The sequence below is a fragment of the Telopea speciosissima genome, chromosome 9 (assembly GCF_018873765.1).
Source record: "Telopea speciosissima isolate NSW1024214 ecotype Mountain lineage chromosome 9, Tspe_v1, whole genome shotgun sequence".
Taxonomy (NCBI): domain Eukaryota; kingdom Viridiplantae; phylum Streptophyta; class Magnoliopsida; order Proteales; family Proteaceae; genus Telopea; species Telopea speciosissima.
In genome coordinates, this window is record NC_057924.1 from 31,151,264 (window position 1) to 31,170,233 (window position 18,970).

General features: G+C 41.0%; 1 protein-coding gene across 1 annotated transcript in view; it reads right to left on the reverse strand.

Moving 5' to 3' along the window:
- LOC122638822 overlaps positions 1 to 18,071 on the reverse strand; it is a 59,678-nt gene extending 41,607 nt beyond the window's left edge. Inside the window, exons 1-2 of the mRNA XM_043831670.1 lie at positions 17,465 to 18,071; positions 17,030 to 17,392 (exon numbers count right to left, since the gene is read on the reverse strand). Coding sequence (XP_043687605.1) covers positions 17,030 to 17,392; positions 17,465 to 18,071 — 970 coding nt within the window. The remainder of the gene's footprint in view (positions 1 to 17,029; positions 17,393 to 17,464) is intronic.
- Positions 18,072 to 18,970: the final 899 nt, after the last annotated feature.

Genomic DNA, 18,970 nt, shown 5'->3' on the forward strand with positions numbered 1-18,970 from the left:
TAGTTGTATTGTTAGGTGGATAATAAATAATCTAGACTTGCATATCATGTAGGATCATGTGAATTGTGGTTGCACGTGCATGCATGATGATATGTTTTGCTCACGGGCTTAGTGGGGCTCACACTCTGTCATACAATGTTTTTCTTAGATGATTCTGCAGGGTGATGCCGTTGTGGCATGGAGGCTCTTTACGAGGAGGAGAGCCCTGGTTGTTATGATGATATTGGTGTGGACCCTGACGGAGGTCGTGCTAATGATGCGTGCATTCTCGGTGGTCATTGATGAAGACCGTTGAGGAGTGCACCTGATGCTTTTTGTCTTGGGGACTCCTTTTTGTTTTGTTAGGAGTTTATCCCCGTTTTGCCTGTGGTTCTGTTGTAGGTTTTCTTACTTTTCTTTTTGGGGTTGAGTTATCTCACCCTGTACATATATGTATGTGTTTGAGTTAAAATAAAACCGCAAGCGTACGGGTCAATCGTAGCTACGGGTCGAACACGAGGAGATATACGCCACTCTATTTAACTAACTTAAAAGTAATGCAAAATGAACCAAATTAAAGTGTTAAATTAAACTAATTAAACTAACGAAAATCAATGCATCCTAACTCATAAGCATCTAACAAAATTAAGGGATTAAATCGGCGTCCTAACACATGAGCATCTAACCTATCGAACTAAAGCGAATTGAAAGGAATAAAAATGCAGCCACACATACTAACCACATAAAAAGAAATAAGGGAATAAAAATGCATCCATAAACCACAACCATATAAAATTAAAATAAAAGAAATAGAGGGGAAGAAGAAGAAGATAGAGAGAGATAGAGGAGATGGAGAATGAGATTGAGAGTTTAGATAGTAAAACCTGGATGTGCTTGCATGAATGTAAATGAAAAGCTTGAATACTTGCATAAACTTACCATGGCCTCCTCTTCTAAATCTTCAAGTCTTGACATCAACTTAAGAACTTAGACTAGAAGGCTTAAAACCTAAACTAGAATTAAGAAATTACAACCCAATTGAAGACTTAAATTGAAATTAAAGCATAAACTAAACCTATTATAAGCATTAACTAAAAATTATAAAAGCAAACTAGAACTTAGAAAAGCCAAAAATCACAAATTAGAAGGAGAAGAAGAGAAGAAATTTCACTAAGTGAATGAGCAAATTTTTACAAGAGAGGTAGGGGTATTTATAGGTGGAAGAGAGGAGAAGAGAGAAGATGGAAGTGTAGGAGAAATATTCCCTAAGAAAAGAGAATATTCTCTTCTCTTTCCTCTTTTACAATGCCTTGAATCCTAAGAAAAAGAAAAATAATAGAAAGAAGAAGAAGAGAAGATTGTTTACATAGACCTTCATTTACAGAAAAATAAACTTCCAATTTTAACAAGTGCTTCCTTTTCTTTGTAGATATCTTCTCCAAGCAATAAAATCAAAGCATCTTTGATTTTTCAACCTTCCATAGATGAGAAAATATAAATCTATCCCAAGTAGAATTTCGAAGTGCCCTTGAGAAGTTGGAGAGAGAGAGAGAGTAAGGGTGATGACTAGGATTCCTTGAGAATAAATAAAATACCCATTCTGTCCTTCAGAAAACGTGGAGCATGGGGTGCTTATATAGGTCTCACCATTGTGTTCCTTGCGAAAAATCACACAAAATAGACCCAAATTTCATCCAATTCGGAGTTGGGGAGCCAAGATATCTCAAGTTGAAGTTGGACTGTCTGTGAGCCTTCCAAATAGAATCTTTCGGGTACAGTAATGTAACTTCTGATAATTTCATTAAGGCCTCTAAAATCCGAACTTCTGTTTCACTTTGTCCCCATCCGACTGTCAATAATTATAAATAAACCCTGCAGACCATTTTCACGCGTCGTTACGGAAGCGGCCATAACTTCTTCGTTTCAACTCGGAATTAAGTGCCGTTTGAACCATTGCGAAGCTGACTCGATGGGCTATGTATCCATTTACACTTCTAAAAAGCTTAAAAACATCTCCTTAGCATCATCTCCTTCATTTTCACAAGAATTCACCTAAACCCTGAAAAGCACAAGAAAGCACCGAGTAACTCCGTCCAATGTGGTAAAATGTATAATTTATGCCCTAAAATTTCACACATAAATGTGCTCATCAGATTCCCCACACTTGAACGTTACTTGTCCTCAAGTAAAGCAAAAACAAAAACTAACCTAGAATGCGAAAATCTAACTCACTTTCGTAGGAATCACGGTTGCACTTAGCATGTGCAACAAGCCTTTAAACCCCTAGGTTACCCCTAGTGGACGAGTTGTGTCTCGTGGGTGTTTGCAGTGAATATACACCCAAAATTCAATTGTAAATAAATGCTGTAAATTTTAATCATGGCATAAGTAGGGCGAGTGCACATAATCCCAAAAAGTGTTCAACTAATGATCAAGGAGCCAAAGGTTCCCCCACACTTGAATTTTATCACCCCACATCAATTCATGTAACAAGCATGCATCAAGTTCAAGGGATCTCCTCATATTTTCTGAACACTACTCATCTTCAAGTAAACCCCCATAGCATCGATGGAACCAAAGACTTAGGCATTGAGTATTGTTGACCATACTTTTTTTTTCGGGCATTAAGGCAAAAGTTTTTCTTTCTCAACCACAAACTCTATTTCTACTCCACTCTGTTCTCTGAATGACATGGTGGAGCATACACAGAACACCCAAATACTTGGTACCGCTTTTTGCATATATCCATAAGACATTGAGACATTGATGCAAGAGTTTTTTTTTTTTTTGAGTTTCCTTCCAAGGAATTTCGATCAAGTCACCCCTGCTTCATGAGGCACAGTGCCTGTCTAGTCTAAGGAATTCCACTTTCTTTTCTCGTTCCTTGTTTTTTTCTTTTTCTTTTTTTTCATTCACTTCCACTTTCATGCCTTGCCTTGCCACAAACAAATTGGTCTCAACTACTAGCCAAAAGATCAAAGGGTCCATAAACACATAGAGGAATCTAACCATCACATGAAGTAGCACTCATATTTTCAAACTCAATCCCCATCACCGGATACAAACCAACTAACATCCTTGAAAAGGGATTTTTTATTATTTCGCATACTAGGAGGGCACCTAATTCCTCTCACTCTTGCTTTGCAATTTGAAGAGACTTATGCACATACCCAAAAACTATCGCCACAATCAAAATTCACAAAATTCAAAATTCACAAAATTCCCAATTAAAGTCCAACACACCCCCACACTTAATTCATGCAAGTGTCCTCAATGCATGCGTAAAAGAAAGAATAAGGACAAGGGAGGGGATACATACCAGGATATCGAGGGGTCAAGGTAAAGAGGCTCATGGAGATTCATGACCTCTTCGTCAACTGGAGTAGGCATCTCTATGTACGGCTTCAATCTTTGGCCATTGACCTTGAAAGTAGCTCCTGTACTTGGATTGAGGACTTCAACAGCCCCATGAGGATAAACTTTTTGAACAATATAGGGCCCATCCCATCTAGAACGCGCTTACCTACGGAAAGATATGCAAACGAGAATTGTACAACAAAACATTCTGGCCTACCTCAAAAGATTTTCTCAAAATGTGCCTATCATGGAAAGCCTTGGTTTTTTCCTTGTAAATTCGGGCATTCTCATATGCCTCATTCCTAAGCTCTTCCAACTCGGATAGTTGGAGTTTCCTATGGGCACTGCGGTCGTAGGTCAAAGTTAAGCTTCTTGATAGCCCAAAGGCCTTGTGCTCAATCTCTACGGTAAGTGACATGCCTTTCCATACACCGAGACGTGCACGGAGATTGACCAAGATCGGTCTTGAAGGCTGTCCTATGGGCCCACAACGCATCTACCAATCGGTTAGACCAATCCTTGCGGTTCGGGTTGATGGTTTTCTCAAGAATTTGCTTGATCCGCCTATTTGAAACCTCAACCTGGCCACTTTGTGCAGGGATGGTAGGGTGTGGCCAACTTATGGCGACACCATACTTTTTCATGAGGGCCTCGAAGGCCGATTACAAAAATGCTTGCCCCGATCACTAATGAGAGCCCGGGAGTACCAAAAGCGGAGAAGATGTTCTCCTTCGAAATTTCACAACCACCTTGTGGTCATTGGTCTTACAAGCAATCGCTTCAATCCATTTGGACACATAGTCCACTGACAAGTAATATGTACAAAGTTACCAAAAGAGTTAGGGAAAGGCCCCATGAAATCAATACCCCATACATCAAACACCTCAACCACGAGGTGGGTTGAGGGGCATCATATTTCTCTTAGTAAGACGCCCTAAGGATTGGCATGAAGAACATGCCCCGCAATAAGTAAAAGCGTCTTTAAACAGACTAGGCCAATAAAATCCACACTGTAAAACTTGGCGCAGTCTTATTAGGCCCAAAATGGCCTCCACAAGCCTCGATCATGGCAAAAAGATAAGATGATTGTTGCTCATGATCGAGGACACATCTCCGGATTACTTGATCCGGCGGTCTTAAAAAGATAAGGATCATCCCAAAAGAAATACTTAACTTGTGAAAAAAAGCGATTCTTATCTTGGGTGGACCAATGTGCGGGTGTCACACCGTAACCAGGATAATTAACAATGTCGACAAACCAAGGTTCACTAGACACCGCCATCGGATACTCATCGGGAAAATTCTCGTTGATTGGAGAATCACATCAAGGAATTAGGCAGCCGGGATAGATGAGTCGCACCAAATTTTCACACCCTTTCTTATCCCTAATTTCAAGATCAAATTCTTGTAACAAAAGGACCCACCTAATGAGGCGAGCCTTGGCATCTTTCTTACGCACAAGATATTTGATAGTTGCATGGTCGTATAAACAATCACATGTGATCCAACCAAGTAGGGCCTAAACTTCTCTAAAGCAAACACAATGACTAAAAATTCTTTCTCGGTGGTGGTATAATTAATTGTGCATCATTAAGAGTCCTACTTGCATAATAAATCACATGGGGCAATTTATTGATTCTTTGCCCAAGAACAGCCCCTATAGCAAAATCGGAGGCATCACACATAAGTTCAAATGAAACTGTCCAAATTGGAGCTTGAATAATGGGGGCTGAAGTCAACGCTCTTTTCAATTGCTCAAAACTATCATGACACTCAGGAAGAGAAATCAAATGGGCGTCCTTTGCCAAAAGAGAGGTGAGAGGTCTAGCTATGGCTAAAGTCCTTGATGAATCTTCTATAAAAACCTCGCATGGCCAAGAAAAGATCGAATGTCCTTCACACTCTTGGGTGGTGGTAAATTGGCTATAAGGTCCACCTTAGATCTATCAACCTGGATCCCTTCTTTGGACACAATGTGACCAAGAACTATACCTTGCTTTACCATGAAGTGGCACTTCTCCCAATTCGGGACCAAGTTCTTTTCTATGCATCTTTTAAGAACCAAAGAGAGATGATGCAAGCAATTAGAAAAATAGAGCCATGAATAGAAAAATCATCCATAAACACCTCTAGGAAGTGCTCTACCATATCGAAAAGATACTCATCATGCACCTTTGGAATGTAGCGGGGCATTGCAAAGCCCAAAAGGCATACGCCGGTAAGCAAAGGTTCCATAAGGGCATGTGAAAGTGGTCTTGTGTTGGTCCTCGAGAGTAATAGGAATTTGGTTATAGCCTGCATAACCATCAAGAAAACAATAATATTCATGGCCAGCTAGTCTCTCTAACATCGATCAATAAAAGGTAAGGGGAAGTGGTCCTTCCAAGTTGCCGCATTCAATTTCCTATAGTCAATGCACACTCTCCATCCTGTGTGGATACGGGTTGGAATCAACTCATTATTAGCATTCTCAACTACGGTGACTCCTCCTTTCTTAGGCACAACTGCACAGGACTCACCCATTGGCTATCGAAATAGGATAAATGATGCCATGATCCAAGCATTTTAGGATCTCTTTCTTGATTGCCTCTTTCATCACAGGATTAGCCCTCCTTTGGGGTTCCCTAGAAGGTGTGGAACTCTCCATCAGATGTATATGATGTTGAACAATGGAGGGGCTAATACCTTTGATGTCAGACATGGTCCAACCTATGGCTTCCTTATTATCCTTTAGAAGCTTAATCAACTCTTCTTCCTGAATAGAAGTCAAATCAGAAGCAATAATAACAGGAAGAGTATGACCATGTCCTAAGAAGACATACTTGAGGTTGGAGGGCAATGCCTTCAACTCTAATGTGGGGGGCTCAATAATAGAGGATTTGGGAATGGAAGTGGATAGGGGTCCAAGGGGCTCCAAAGGTGGTTGGATGTTCCAGACCTCAGATAAGGGAGTATCATCAACACCCTCCAATTCTTACATACATTCTTAAAATCCAGAATCAAAATCAATCTCAAAGAATGTATCAATATCATCGGGAAATCCTTGAAGCATATGCACCTCTTCATCCATGTCGGGCTGCTTGCCCAACCTAAACACATTGAAGTCAATGAAGTATTGCCAAAAGATAATTTCATGAGACCATTCTGCAATTGATTAAAGCATTCTTGGTAGCTAGGAATGGTCTACCCAATATGATTGGGATTTGGTCCTTAAAGTTGGCAGTGGGTTGGGTATCTAAAACAATAAAATCTACAGGAAAAATAAATTCCCCAACCTTCAACAGGACATCCTCAATCATTCCCTTAGGAACTTTAACCGACCGATCTGCAAGTTGAAGAGTAATTTTGGTCGGTTCGAGTTCTCCCAATCCCGATTGTTGGTAGACATGAAAGGGTAAGAGGTTCACACTTGCACCAAGGTCCAATAAGGCATGATCAATAGTAGTATGGCCTATAGTGCAAGAGATGGTGGGGCTTCCGGATCCTTATGCTTGGCTGCTCTTTTGTGAGATTAGAGAACTAATGTTAGCACCAAGAATGCCTTTTGGGCACATTGGTGGTCCGCTTTTGGGTGCATAAGTCTTTGAGGACTTTAGCATAAGCGGGGATCCGGGCAATAGCATCCAACAAGGGGATATTCACCTGAACCTGTTTGAACACATCCAATATCTTCTCCATAGAAGGAGACTTCTTGCTAACCAACCTATTTGGGAAAGGGGCGGTGGGGTATAAATTCTTTCAGGGTTGGTCTTTTTAACTTCCTCAATGGAATCCTCTTTGGTTTCCTCAACCAAATCATCGGTATATCTTTAGGTTCATCAGACGAACCAAACGGTAGGCACTTCAATGGCCTCTTGAAGGGGAGAGTCAACGGAGTATGAGATGATAAAGACCGAGGTGCACTAGCTGTTGATACTCACGGCCACTCCTTAAAGCATAAACAACATTTACCTCCTGGAGGGCCCTTGGTGCTGTTGGCCTTGTGCAACATTGGTTGGAGGAGCTTGGGTACCTTCTTGAATATGAACCTGATGCCTAGGATTTGGCTCAGCTGGCTGGGTAACTTTCCTGTTTCCCTCTCATGCGGGATTGTGACAAGCTGGTTGAGTTGTTTTTCCATGTTATTGTGGCTTGTCATGAGAAGAGCTATCTTGTTGTCCATCTCATTCAGTCTTGTTGCCTCTCCTATATTGGTAAACCCTGGGGGTTGCTGATAAGGTGCAAGGAGAGGAGGCCTAGAAGAATTAATAGAAGGTCCTAGGCAGTAAGTATTCCCGCCTGTCACGCGGGTGACCCGGGTTCGATCCCCGGCAACGGCGCCAAAAACTTGTTTGAGTTAAAATAAAACCGCTAGCGTACGGGTCAATCGTAGCTACGGTCGAACACGAGGAGATATACGCCACTCTATTTAACTAACTTAAAAGTAATGCAAAATGAACCAAATTAAAGTGTTAAATTAAACTAATTAAACTAACGAAAATCAATGCATCCTAACTCATAAGCATCTAACAAAATTAAGGGATTAAATCGGCGTCCTAACACATGAGCATCTAACCTATCGAACTAAAGCGAATTGAAAGGAATAAAAATGCAGCCACACATACTAACCACATAAAAAGAAATAAGGGAATAAAAATGCATCCATAAACCACAACCATATAAAATTAAAATAAAAGAAATAGAGGGGGAAGAAGAAGAAAATAGAGAGAGATAGAGGAGATGGAGAATGAGATTGAGAGTTTAGATAGTAAAACCTGGATGTGCTTGCATGAATGTAAATGAAAAGCTTGAATACTTGCATAAACTTACCATGGCCTCCTCTTCTAAATCTTCAAGTCTTGTCATCAACTTAAGAACTTAGACTAGAAGGCTTAAAACCTAAACTAGAATTAAGAAATTACAACCCAATTGAAGACTTAAATTGAAATTAAAGCATAAACTAAACCTATTATAAGCATTAACTAAAAATTATAAAAGCAAACTAGAACTTAGAAAAGCCAAAATCACAAATTAGAAGGAGAAGAAGAGAAGAAATTTCACTAAGTGAATGAGCAAATTTTTACAAGAGAGGTAGGGGGTATTTATAGGTGGAAGAGAGGAGAAGAGAGAAGATGGAAGTGTAGGAGAAATATTCCCTAAGAAAGAGAATATTCTCTTCTCTTTCCTCTTTTACAATGCCTTGAATCTAAGAAAAAGAAAAATAATAGAAAGAAGAAGAAGAGAAGATTGTTTACATGGGCCTTCATTTCAGAAAAATAAACTTTCAATTTTAACAAGTGCTTCCTTTTCTTTGTAGATATCTTCTCCAAGCAATAAAATCAAAGCATCTTTGATTTTTCAACCTTCCATAGATGAGAAAATATAAATCTATCCCAAGTAGAATTTCGAAGTGCCCTTGAGAAGTTGGGAGAGAGAGAGAGTAAGGGTGATGACTAGGATTCCTTCAAGAATAAATAAAATACCCATTCTGTCCTTCAGAAAACGTGGAGCATGGGGTGCTTATATAGGTCTCACCATTGTGTTCCTTGCGAAAAATCACACAAAATAGACCCAAATTTCATCCAATTCGGAGTTGGGAGCCCAAGATATCTCAAGTTGAAGTTGGACTGTCCGAGCCTTCCAAATAGAATCTTTCGGGTACAGTAATGTAACTTCTGATAATTTCATTAAGGCCTCTAAAATCCGAACTTCCGTTTCACTTTGTCCCCATCCGACTGTCAATAATTATAAATAAACCCCTGCAGACCATTTTCACGCGTCGTTACGGAAACGGCCATAACTTCTTCGTTTCAACTCGGAATTAAGTGCCGTTTGAACCATTGCGAAGCTGACTCGATGGGCTATGCATCCATTTACACTTTTAAAAAGCTTAAAAACATCTCCTTAGCATCATCTCCTTCATTTTCACAAGAATTCACCTAAACCCTGAAAAGCACAAGAAAGCACCGAGTAACTCTGTCCAATGTGGTAAAATGTATAATTTATGCCCTAAAATTTCACACATAAATGTGCTCATCAGTATGTGTATCTTTCTTTCTTTTAGCTTTTATCAGCTTTGTTTCTGTTGTGGGTTGTATCTAGGTGGGAATGCTTCAGAACATAATATATATGTATTTATCACTCTCATTCCTGTATTGCTATGCTTTCTCTTTATTTATAATTGTAGTTTATTCTGCAGCACTCTGATCTTACCTGTAGTAATGTGATGAATGTGGACCCATGAATGTAAGCACTGCTTCTAAATCCATGGGATTTGGCCGATTGTCGTTATGCAATTTGGGTCACCTACCTAATCCTCCCAGGGGGTGGTTTGGGGTGTGACAGTAAGCCTTCCCCCCTCTCTTCTCCTTCTTCCTTCTTCTTCTCCTTCTCTTTCTCTCACTTTTCTCTCTTCTTTTCTCTCTTCTTTTCTCTCCCATGGTTTCAGTAGTGAAATAGGGTTTAAAACAAGGCTGGGGTCCTCTATTTATAGACCTGCCCTCTACTAAGGCTTGTTTGGCTACTTAGGCCCATTTCAAGAATGTATTTTTAGACTGATTCTCAGCCATTCTGGGCACTCTGGTGGGGTACACAGGGGTCCAAGGGTATGAGGTGGTTCCCCAGACTCCCTTCAACCTATGGAGGGTGCCCATGTCTAGTATGGGTGGTCCCCACACATTTGCAGATAAAAATACTGCATTTTCCCACTCTGGGTGATGTCTCTGGGTGATGTGTGCATCGCCCAGTGCTATCGCCCAGAGAATTCATTTACAAAATTTGTTTGGATTGAAATGAAATTTCAGTTCATTTAGAGACATAATTGGATCATGGTTCCTTCTAAGAAAATGAATCTCTATGAATCTAGTTTCTAGAAAAACTAGAATAAAAGAAATGAAGATTGTATTATGAAGTTATGTTATTTTTATTACGCAAAGGTCAACCTGTCAAGACAGCAGGATCCGATTTTGACTGCAACTTGAGCTGAACTTTTAACTAACTTAGAGACATAACTAGGTAATGGTATCTTCTAACAAAATGCATCCCTATGAGTCTAATTTCTAAAAAAATTAGAACCAATACAAATGGAGTTTGGGTAGTGGAGTTATATCATTTTAACTAAGAGAAGGTCAATCTGTAAATTAGCAAAATTTGTTATTTATGTTGGGATTTAAGATGAATGTATGGAATTGGGTTCTCATCATCAAATCAATCATGCAAATTTATGTTTGGGTTTAAAAATGCCTTATCTAAAATATTTAAAGTGATGAGGATCATCATTAGTTTAGCCTAGAACTAGGATTAAGTCCAAGGGTCCTAGAATCAAGGGATGGTACCTTCCTCAGGCTGTACATTATACAATGGGCTGTACAACTACAAAGATCTACAATCCATCTTTTTACAGGTATGTAGGAGGACATCATCAGGGTTTCTCCATTAAATTCAATCACTGGAGTGACACTCCACAGTGTGCTTGGATGCCATGTCAGGGGTTCCTGTCCTTCACTTAAATCCCCAGCCAGTCAGGGGCGGGTTTGACATTTCTCCCCACCTTACAAAAATTTTGTCCTCGAAATTTAACGTGTGTGGGGATTCAAGTTGATGAGGATACTCTGACCGCCTTTCATTTTCTCATCAACCAGACATTCCTTGAGCGAGCCGACCATCCCACAGTACCTTTACAGCAAGATAATCCGGTTGTGGAGACTGTGCTTCTCACATCCCACATTCTCTTTGGGTTTCTCTTGACAGGTTATGGCGGCAGCAAGCTTAACCAACTCTCAACAAGTTATCCAAATTACTCCCGGGTTTGATTGATCTAAGGTCCAACTTGAGTTTAAGGGCCTAAGGGAAATCGAACCCCCAACACATACCTCAAAAATCAAACGATTCAACTACCTCCGTGTATTTCGCCTAATAATCTATACTTCTATGGCTTTGGGTTGCATGGCATAAGTCTACACCACCTTTCCTACATGGCTCTTCTTATGAATACTTTAACTCTTGGTTTCCCAATACCTAATCTCAACCTTAGGATGAATCGGGATATTGACGGAATCCCTATTATTCACTCCCAATAACGGAGGGGACATTCGAGGACCCATTACCCCCTTTATACCTATTGTTGAGCAAGGTTTTGTTGGATCCTTAAGTTCCAGTTTCTTCCTGTTCTTGGTTGTTCTTAGTTATACTAATACCCATTTCTATCCTTGTCACTAACTTAAATTCTTCACCTCTATTATTCATTTTCAACCACCTAGTATACTTCACACTTTCCCAAATCCTGCCTGAGATGTTCTATTCATTTGGTTTGCGTATAATGCTTTACTAAGGCCTAACTACGCGCCTACGGTCTTTTATCATCCTTCCAGAATCTATATACAAATATAGAATTTCCAAATGGATAGGGTCTATAATCTTCATTTAATTTCACAACATTTCAAATAATAATGCTAACCACCCATTTGTGTTCTAAGTTCTTCGAGGGCACCTTCCTCTTATCAGCAAACTCAGTAGAACGAAAGAGTGTAATGCGCCGCAATCAGAATAATACTCGAACAGGTGAGGATGATACGGGTAGAGTACCTATTATTATTCCGAATTCGCCTCAGCTTCCCTTGTGTCCAAGGCACATACTTGTTTTTGGACTCTATTGCTATGGGACGGGAAAGACTGAGTAGTAGGTGGATCTCGTCGTGGCGCACGAAATCTGCGATGACGACAATCCCTAGCCATGTGTCCGGGATGCTTACAAACATAGCATTGGTTGTTCGACTTAGATGGTCGGGGTGCAGCGGTAAATTATGCTGATTGGCTAGGTCGATTTGCATCCTCCCCATCAGAGCATGCTGGAGCCGAATCAGGATAGGGTCCTCTGGGAGCCTTATTAGGTTCTTCAGGCTCTTGTGAGTTCATAGGACTCTTCCTGGACCCATGTTGTGTTACACCCTCAACCCCCTGTTTGTCTTCCACAGACTTATCAGGTACAAGTGGTGAGTCAGATACAGGAGAAGTCCCCGAGGTGGCATGTGCCTGCTTCGCAACTTGAAAGTGTGTGTTCATATAAGTCATGAACTTTTCCTGTTGCTGTTGTATTGCAGTCACAATTTGAGTGGTTATGTAGGCTAGCAACTTTTGTTGTTGTTACTGGTTTTGTAACAGGATTTGTTGTTTTTGTTGCATGACCTGCATCATATTGGTCATGATGGTTGCCACCTCATTAGCAGTCATAATAGGGGAAGATGCAGGTGCTTAAGCTGGAGGGGTCTCAAGTGTAGATGCAGGTGGAACTTCCCTGTTCTGAGCAACAGGCTCATTGGGAGGATTGACTAGAGGGTTAACAGGAGGACATGTTCCACAAGGAATATTTCTATTGGATCGAGTTTGCACCATCTGAAAGGAATTCAGGATTTACGATTATTTGGATGCAACAGGAAAATTCAATATATGAAATATATTGAGGCGACATTTATGTACTTAAAATATTTGAATAGAACGATTTGGAGTAAGAAATTTGAAATACATGGTGCAACGATCTTAAGGCAGTGTTAAGTAAGATATGCACCAGCATACCCCGAATCAGGCACTAGCTTCGGCCTGGCCATCGTTGGAGTAAGATTTTGATATAGGTTGTATAAGTCTAAAGGTATTCTATTTCCCTCTTAATTACACAGAAGTCCTTGGCTATCAAGGTTCAATTATAATACAGTTGGGTCGATAGGTATCTATGATTTGTTGATTATCATCTCAAGCTTAAGGTTCAACTTAAGAGTAGAGCTAGTTTTAGAATTTCTAGAATTTAGAATCTTCCAAATTATGTTTGTGTTTGTTTCCACTTTATTGGTTGCACTTTAGTTTATAATAAGATTGGAAATAGTACTCCCAGTTTCCTTTCCGAATGTAAAAGTTTATGCCTCTTTAGTTATAAAGTTATCAGCTTTTGCACCTAGCTAGTCTCCTATTGTGTTCTTCTACTTCTTTATTTTGGTGTTTTCTTAAAACTTTTATTTCTTTATCTCTAGACCACCCACCATCCTACTTCCGTTGTTTGTGAATGTAAAGAGAGTTTCTCACTCTGATACCACTCTGTCACACCCCAAACCACCCCTTGGGAGGATTTAGGCAAGTAACCCGGATATCCCATGACATCCGTCAATCCCTAAGGATCAAGAAGCAGTACTTACACGTCACAAACCATACAATGAGGGTAAAAGCTAATAAGAGAATATCAGAGTACAATGAAAGATCGAACTATCCACAGATGATTTATATCATCGATACTACAATCCTAAATACCTATGTTATACCATATACATATCCATTTATGTTCAATAAGTACATTATCTTGGTAATACACTTCTTGAAAGAAAGAAACTTAAATAATAACAAAATCTTCACTAAGCAACGAGATGAGGAAGATCTACAATTCCATCAATGGCTTCCTCGCCCATTGGTAAACCCATACCTACAAAATCCACTAAAAGATAATATACAAGAGTGTGAGCTCCACTGAGCCCCTGAATGAAATATAAACCATGCATGCACATGCAAGCACAATCAAATGAGTCCTACATAAGGTGCAGTTCATTTTATTTATTAGCCACCTAACATCACAACTAAGGCAGGTTAGTGCTACTACAATCCCCAATACATGTATCCCTGGTGCGGGCTTAGTTACCCCTTCCCACAATACACCCATTAAGTTGTCGGAGAAAACCAGTCGGCTCTAGCATCCCTTCCCAAGGTCAATCCGACCAGCCCTCTATGATTAATCTTGTGAGGTAACCGCTTCTTGTATTTTCTTTTTATGGTTTTTGGATTATATTGTGGCATAAAGCCAAAATTCACCCTTTCGGTGCTTCCCAAGCATATTGCTCGAGGCATCCCAGCAATGTTTCTAAGGCTTCCCAGCATATTCACCTGAGGTTATATGGTAGTCCTCATAGGCATCCAACACCTTAATCCCTGTTGGCAAGGGTGCGTAGCACGGGTGATGAAACTCTAGCCCCATGTCTATATGGCATCGTATGAGTCAGGAGGTGTCAACCGTATCTCATACTACGGGCTACCACATGCTTCATTTCCAAGCCGGCTACGGCATCTAATCTAGCAATTCCACATATAAGCATTATCATCCATTTCCAATGTCCATCAGATAAGATTCATAATTCAAATGAGAATATAAAACAATTTAAAGTAATTAAAGACAGTAAATATTATTGTTGTTGTCGTCATGACCCATCAATCATGTTACACCTACACTCATGGTGTAATTTCACTCACCTTTGTTTGATCCTACCGGTTCAGTTGTTTGTTCAGTTCCGACCGGTATCTGACAGTGCACCCCGAGCGCGAGGTCAAACCCTAAAGTATAAATAAAAAATATGTCATTTATTATTCCAAACTATTTTTAGATGTCCTAGTGTTGATCTAGGCTCACTGGTTTGACTCGGTGCACAATCGGACATCATTTGGAATTCTCTGGGCCTTGCACTGGGCTTTAGGCCTAAGTCCCAGTGCATCATCCGAAGAATGTGGCTTAGGGTCAATATGGTATTTTACCATTAGTACATGGTTCTAGGTCACAATAGTCTTACAACACAGTCCCTAGGTCAGCAGTGCTGTAGGACCAACACAGATAGGGTTTCCAAGCCCTGCGGGCCCACTTAGGTACCCAAGGTGTTCATAATTATGGACAGATCTGTGGAGGGGTATTTTGGTCATTTCCACCTCCTTACACTATTTATAGTCCATATGTGGAGGTCCCCAACCTCAGATCTGCAAAACAGTCCACTTTAATTCTCTGGGTGATGTCTCTGGGTGATGTGTGCATCGCCCAGTGCATCATCCAGAGAATGGTTAGAACGTGAACAGGTTCATTTTCTTGGGTTTTGCACCATAGGCCGTGCCTTGATCGACCCTACATGCATGTTAGGTCATTGTGGACCTCATGGGGAGTGGTTTGCAGTGGTCCACTCGGATCTTGAGTTGGGCCCACCACTTGGCTGCCAGAAGCTGCCCAAACAACCCAGTGAATAGTAACCCAGCAATGTTTCAGGATATGGGCATGGATTGGGCTGCATGGAAGGGAGAATTCACATGTATAATCATGGTAGTATGCTGTCCCTACCAAGATCTAGGCAAGGGCTAGCCTGTATGCACAGTTCCAAGCCCAAATTGCCAGATCTGGGTGCAACAAGGTAGTGCAGCCATGCACTGAGACTGATCTCAGTCTCAGGTGAACAATAGCACTAAAAGTACATAAATATACCTCAGATCTTCCATGCAACATGTTTGCATGTTGGATCTGAGGCAGCTCATGGCAGCCCCCAGCTATTCTGGGCTGCCAATGGCCAGAAACTCATCTAAATAGCAAAGAACTAAGGAGAAAGATAGTAACAGCAGCAAGGTAGTAGGTATAGGTGTAGCTTTATACCTGAGAACAGCCAAGAATGGCTGCTGGAGCTGGTTTGATGCAAGGGTAAGCCTTCCCCCCTCTCTTCTCCTTGTTCCTTCTTCTTCTCCTTCTCTTTCTCTCTCTTTTCTCTCTTCTTTTCTCTCCCATGGTTTCAGTAGTGAAATAGGGTTTTAAACAAGGCCGGGGTCCTCTATTTATAGACCAGCCCTCTACTAAAGCCTGTTTGGCTACTTAGGCCCATTTTAAGAATGTATTTTTAGACTGATTCTCAGCCATTCTGGGCACTCTGGTGGGGTACACAGGGGTCCAAGGGTATGAGGTGGTTCCCCAGACTCCCTTCAACCTATGGAGGGTGCCATGGCCAGTATGGATGGTCCCCGTACATCTACAGATAAAAATACTGCATTTTCCCACTCTGGGTGATGTCTCTGGGTGATGCGTGCATCGCCCAGTGCTATCGCCCAGAGAATTCATTTGCAAAATTTATTTGGATTGAAATGAAATTTCAGTTCATTTAGAGACATAATTGGATCATAGTTCTTTCTAAGAAAATGAATCTCTATGAATCTAGTTTCTAGAAAAACTAGAATCAAAGGAAATGAAGATTGGATTATGAATTTATGTTATTTTTATTATGCAAAGGTCAACTTGTCAAGACATCAGGATTTGATTTTGACAGCAACTAGAGCTGAACTTTTAACTAACTTAGAGACATAACTAGGTAATGGTGTCTTCTAACAAAATGCATCCCTATGAGTCTAGTTTCTAACAAAATTAGAACCAAGACAAATGGAGTTCTGATGGTGGAGTTATATCATTTTAACTAAGAGAAGGTCAATCTGTAAATTAGTAGAATTTGTCATTTATGTTGGGATTTAAGATGTATGTATGGAATTGGGTTCTCATCATCAAATCAATCATGCAAATTGATGTTTGGGATTAAAAATGCCTTATCTAAAATATTTAAAGTGATGAGGATCATCATTAGTTTATCCTAGAACTAGGATTAAGTCCAAGGGTCCTAGAATCAAGGGATGGTACCTTCCTCAGGCTGTACATTATGCAGTGGGTTGTACAACTACAAAGGTCTACAATCCATCTTTTGATAGGTATGTAGGAGGACATCCTCAGGGTTTCTCCATTAAATTCAATCACTAGAGTGGCACTCCATAGTGTGCTTGGATGCCATGTCAGGGGTTCCTGTCCTTCATTCAAATCCCCAACCAGTCAGGGGCGGGTTTGACAGTGAGAGCTTCTGAACTTGGAGAGCCGATATGATTGGGATGTTAGGCTTATTACTTTTTCTACCCTTGAATATGAACTCATTATCCTCTCCTATCTGGAAGAGTATCTTCCTCTCTGCATAGATCAGGTTGGCTCCAAGTGTGGATAACCAATCCATTCCCAAGATCACATCAAAGTCTTTCATATCTAGAATGATCAAACTAGCTTCAAGCCTGTGGTCGCTCACTCGAACAGGGCAAGAGTTGAAGGACCGGTCAAGCTCAACTTTGCTTCCAGTTGACGTACTAACTGTCAACTTTTGCTCCATTCTGGGCAGTTCAATTGATAATTTTTCATCAAAGGAGGGGGATACAAAGGACTGTGACACCCCCGAATCAAATAACACATAAGCAGGTAAGGAGCACATAGAAATCATGCCTGATAAACACCAAATAGCCAAACATGATAATCTCAACATAATTAATTGATTAAGGTGGTTGAGTATAATACCTGTGATAACACTAGGGTCAGATTGGGCTTCCTCATGAGTAATAGAATAAACTCGCCCCTGAGTCTTGCTCGCTAGAGAAGGAACAAGTGGGCGAATAGTAGTCTTTGCCAAGGGTGCCTTGGAAGTCACAACTGGCCATGAGCCCAATTGTCGTGGTTGTGGACAATCCTTGGCCATATGGCCAAATTCCTTGTAGTTATAACAAATAAGAGTCTCAGTCCCGTAATGAGAAGCAGGTATAGCTTTAGGCACTTGAGCCACATCAGGTCTACGGGACTGAATTGGGCCTGCATTGGTATGAGCCCCTCTCTTCTGGAACTTGTTGGGTCCCCTAGAGTCATGAGATGGTATTGGCCTCTTGCCTGCTTGTATAGCCCGATAATTTTCCCTCTGCTGGTCTTCTATCAGCTTGGCGGCTTCAACCACTTCTGTGTAGGTGGGGTACTTGTGTAGTACCACCGAAGTACTCAAGCTAGCTCTAAGCCCTCTCTCAAACCTTCTTGCCTTCACATCCTCAGTCTTTAAGTGAGTCGGAGCAAAGTAAAAATACTCCTCAAAGATTTGTTGATATTCAAGGGCTGACTTGGATCCTTGACTGAGGCTCATGAATTCAATTTCCTTCTTTTCTAGAAAATTCCTTGGAAAGTAGTTCTCAAGAAAAGCTTCCTTAAATTGAGCCCAAGTTGTATTGGGGTATTTGACCCAGAAATGATCCTTCGAGGAATGCCACCATACATCAGCGTCACCTTGGAGTTGAAAGGTAGCACTTCAAAGATCCTTTCGAAATCCCGTATCCAAGTGGCCGGGAACATGGAGTCATCGATCAACTTATAAAAAGTAGGAGGATGATGCTTTTGAAACTTCTTAGAAAGTTTGGAGGCATTGGCCCATTCTGGTATCACATTTCTGACCGGTAAGGCAGCCGGAGGAGGGGGAGGTGGATTTTGGTTCACTTGTGCTACATGAACTTCATTTGCAGCCGGTTCAAAAGGAGGAATGATAGGAGTGGTATTAGCTATGGGATTTGGGACTTCGTGCACCGGAGGTGGTACTCTTGGCCCTTCCTAACTAACATTTTGAAGTTGGGCAGTCACATTTTGCATAAAAGCGTGCTGCTCATTTTGGGATTCCCGGTGTTCTCTCTGCATGTCGAGCAGAATATTCCCTAAGATTGCGGCAACATTTGCATTAGTGCTCACCGGAGGGGGTGTAGGCAAACAATCCTCGAAAACATCACCGACGTCATCCCTAGGAGGGGAATGATTCGGATTGCGAGTATTGATGCCTCACATGTTAGCACAAGGATGAGGGGAACAATAATTGCAATATAGAGGAAAGGAGCACACAATGTATACAAGGTGTGTGTTCCAACACACAGAAGTAACTAGAGTCCCAAGAATGAGGTTGAGCCAGAAATACAGGCCAATAGCCCTTAAGAACATAGGCGGATCCACGGACGGACCTACACCTCTGAGTCCAGTCGTGACTCCGCTTGTAAAATTGGC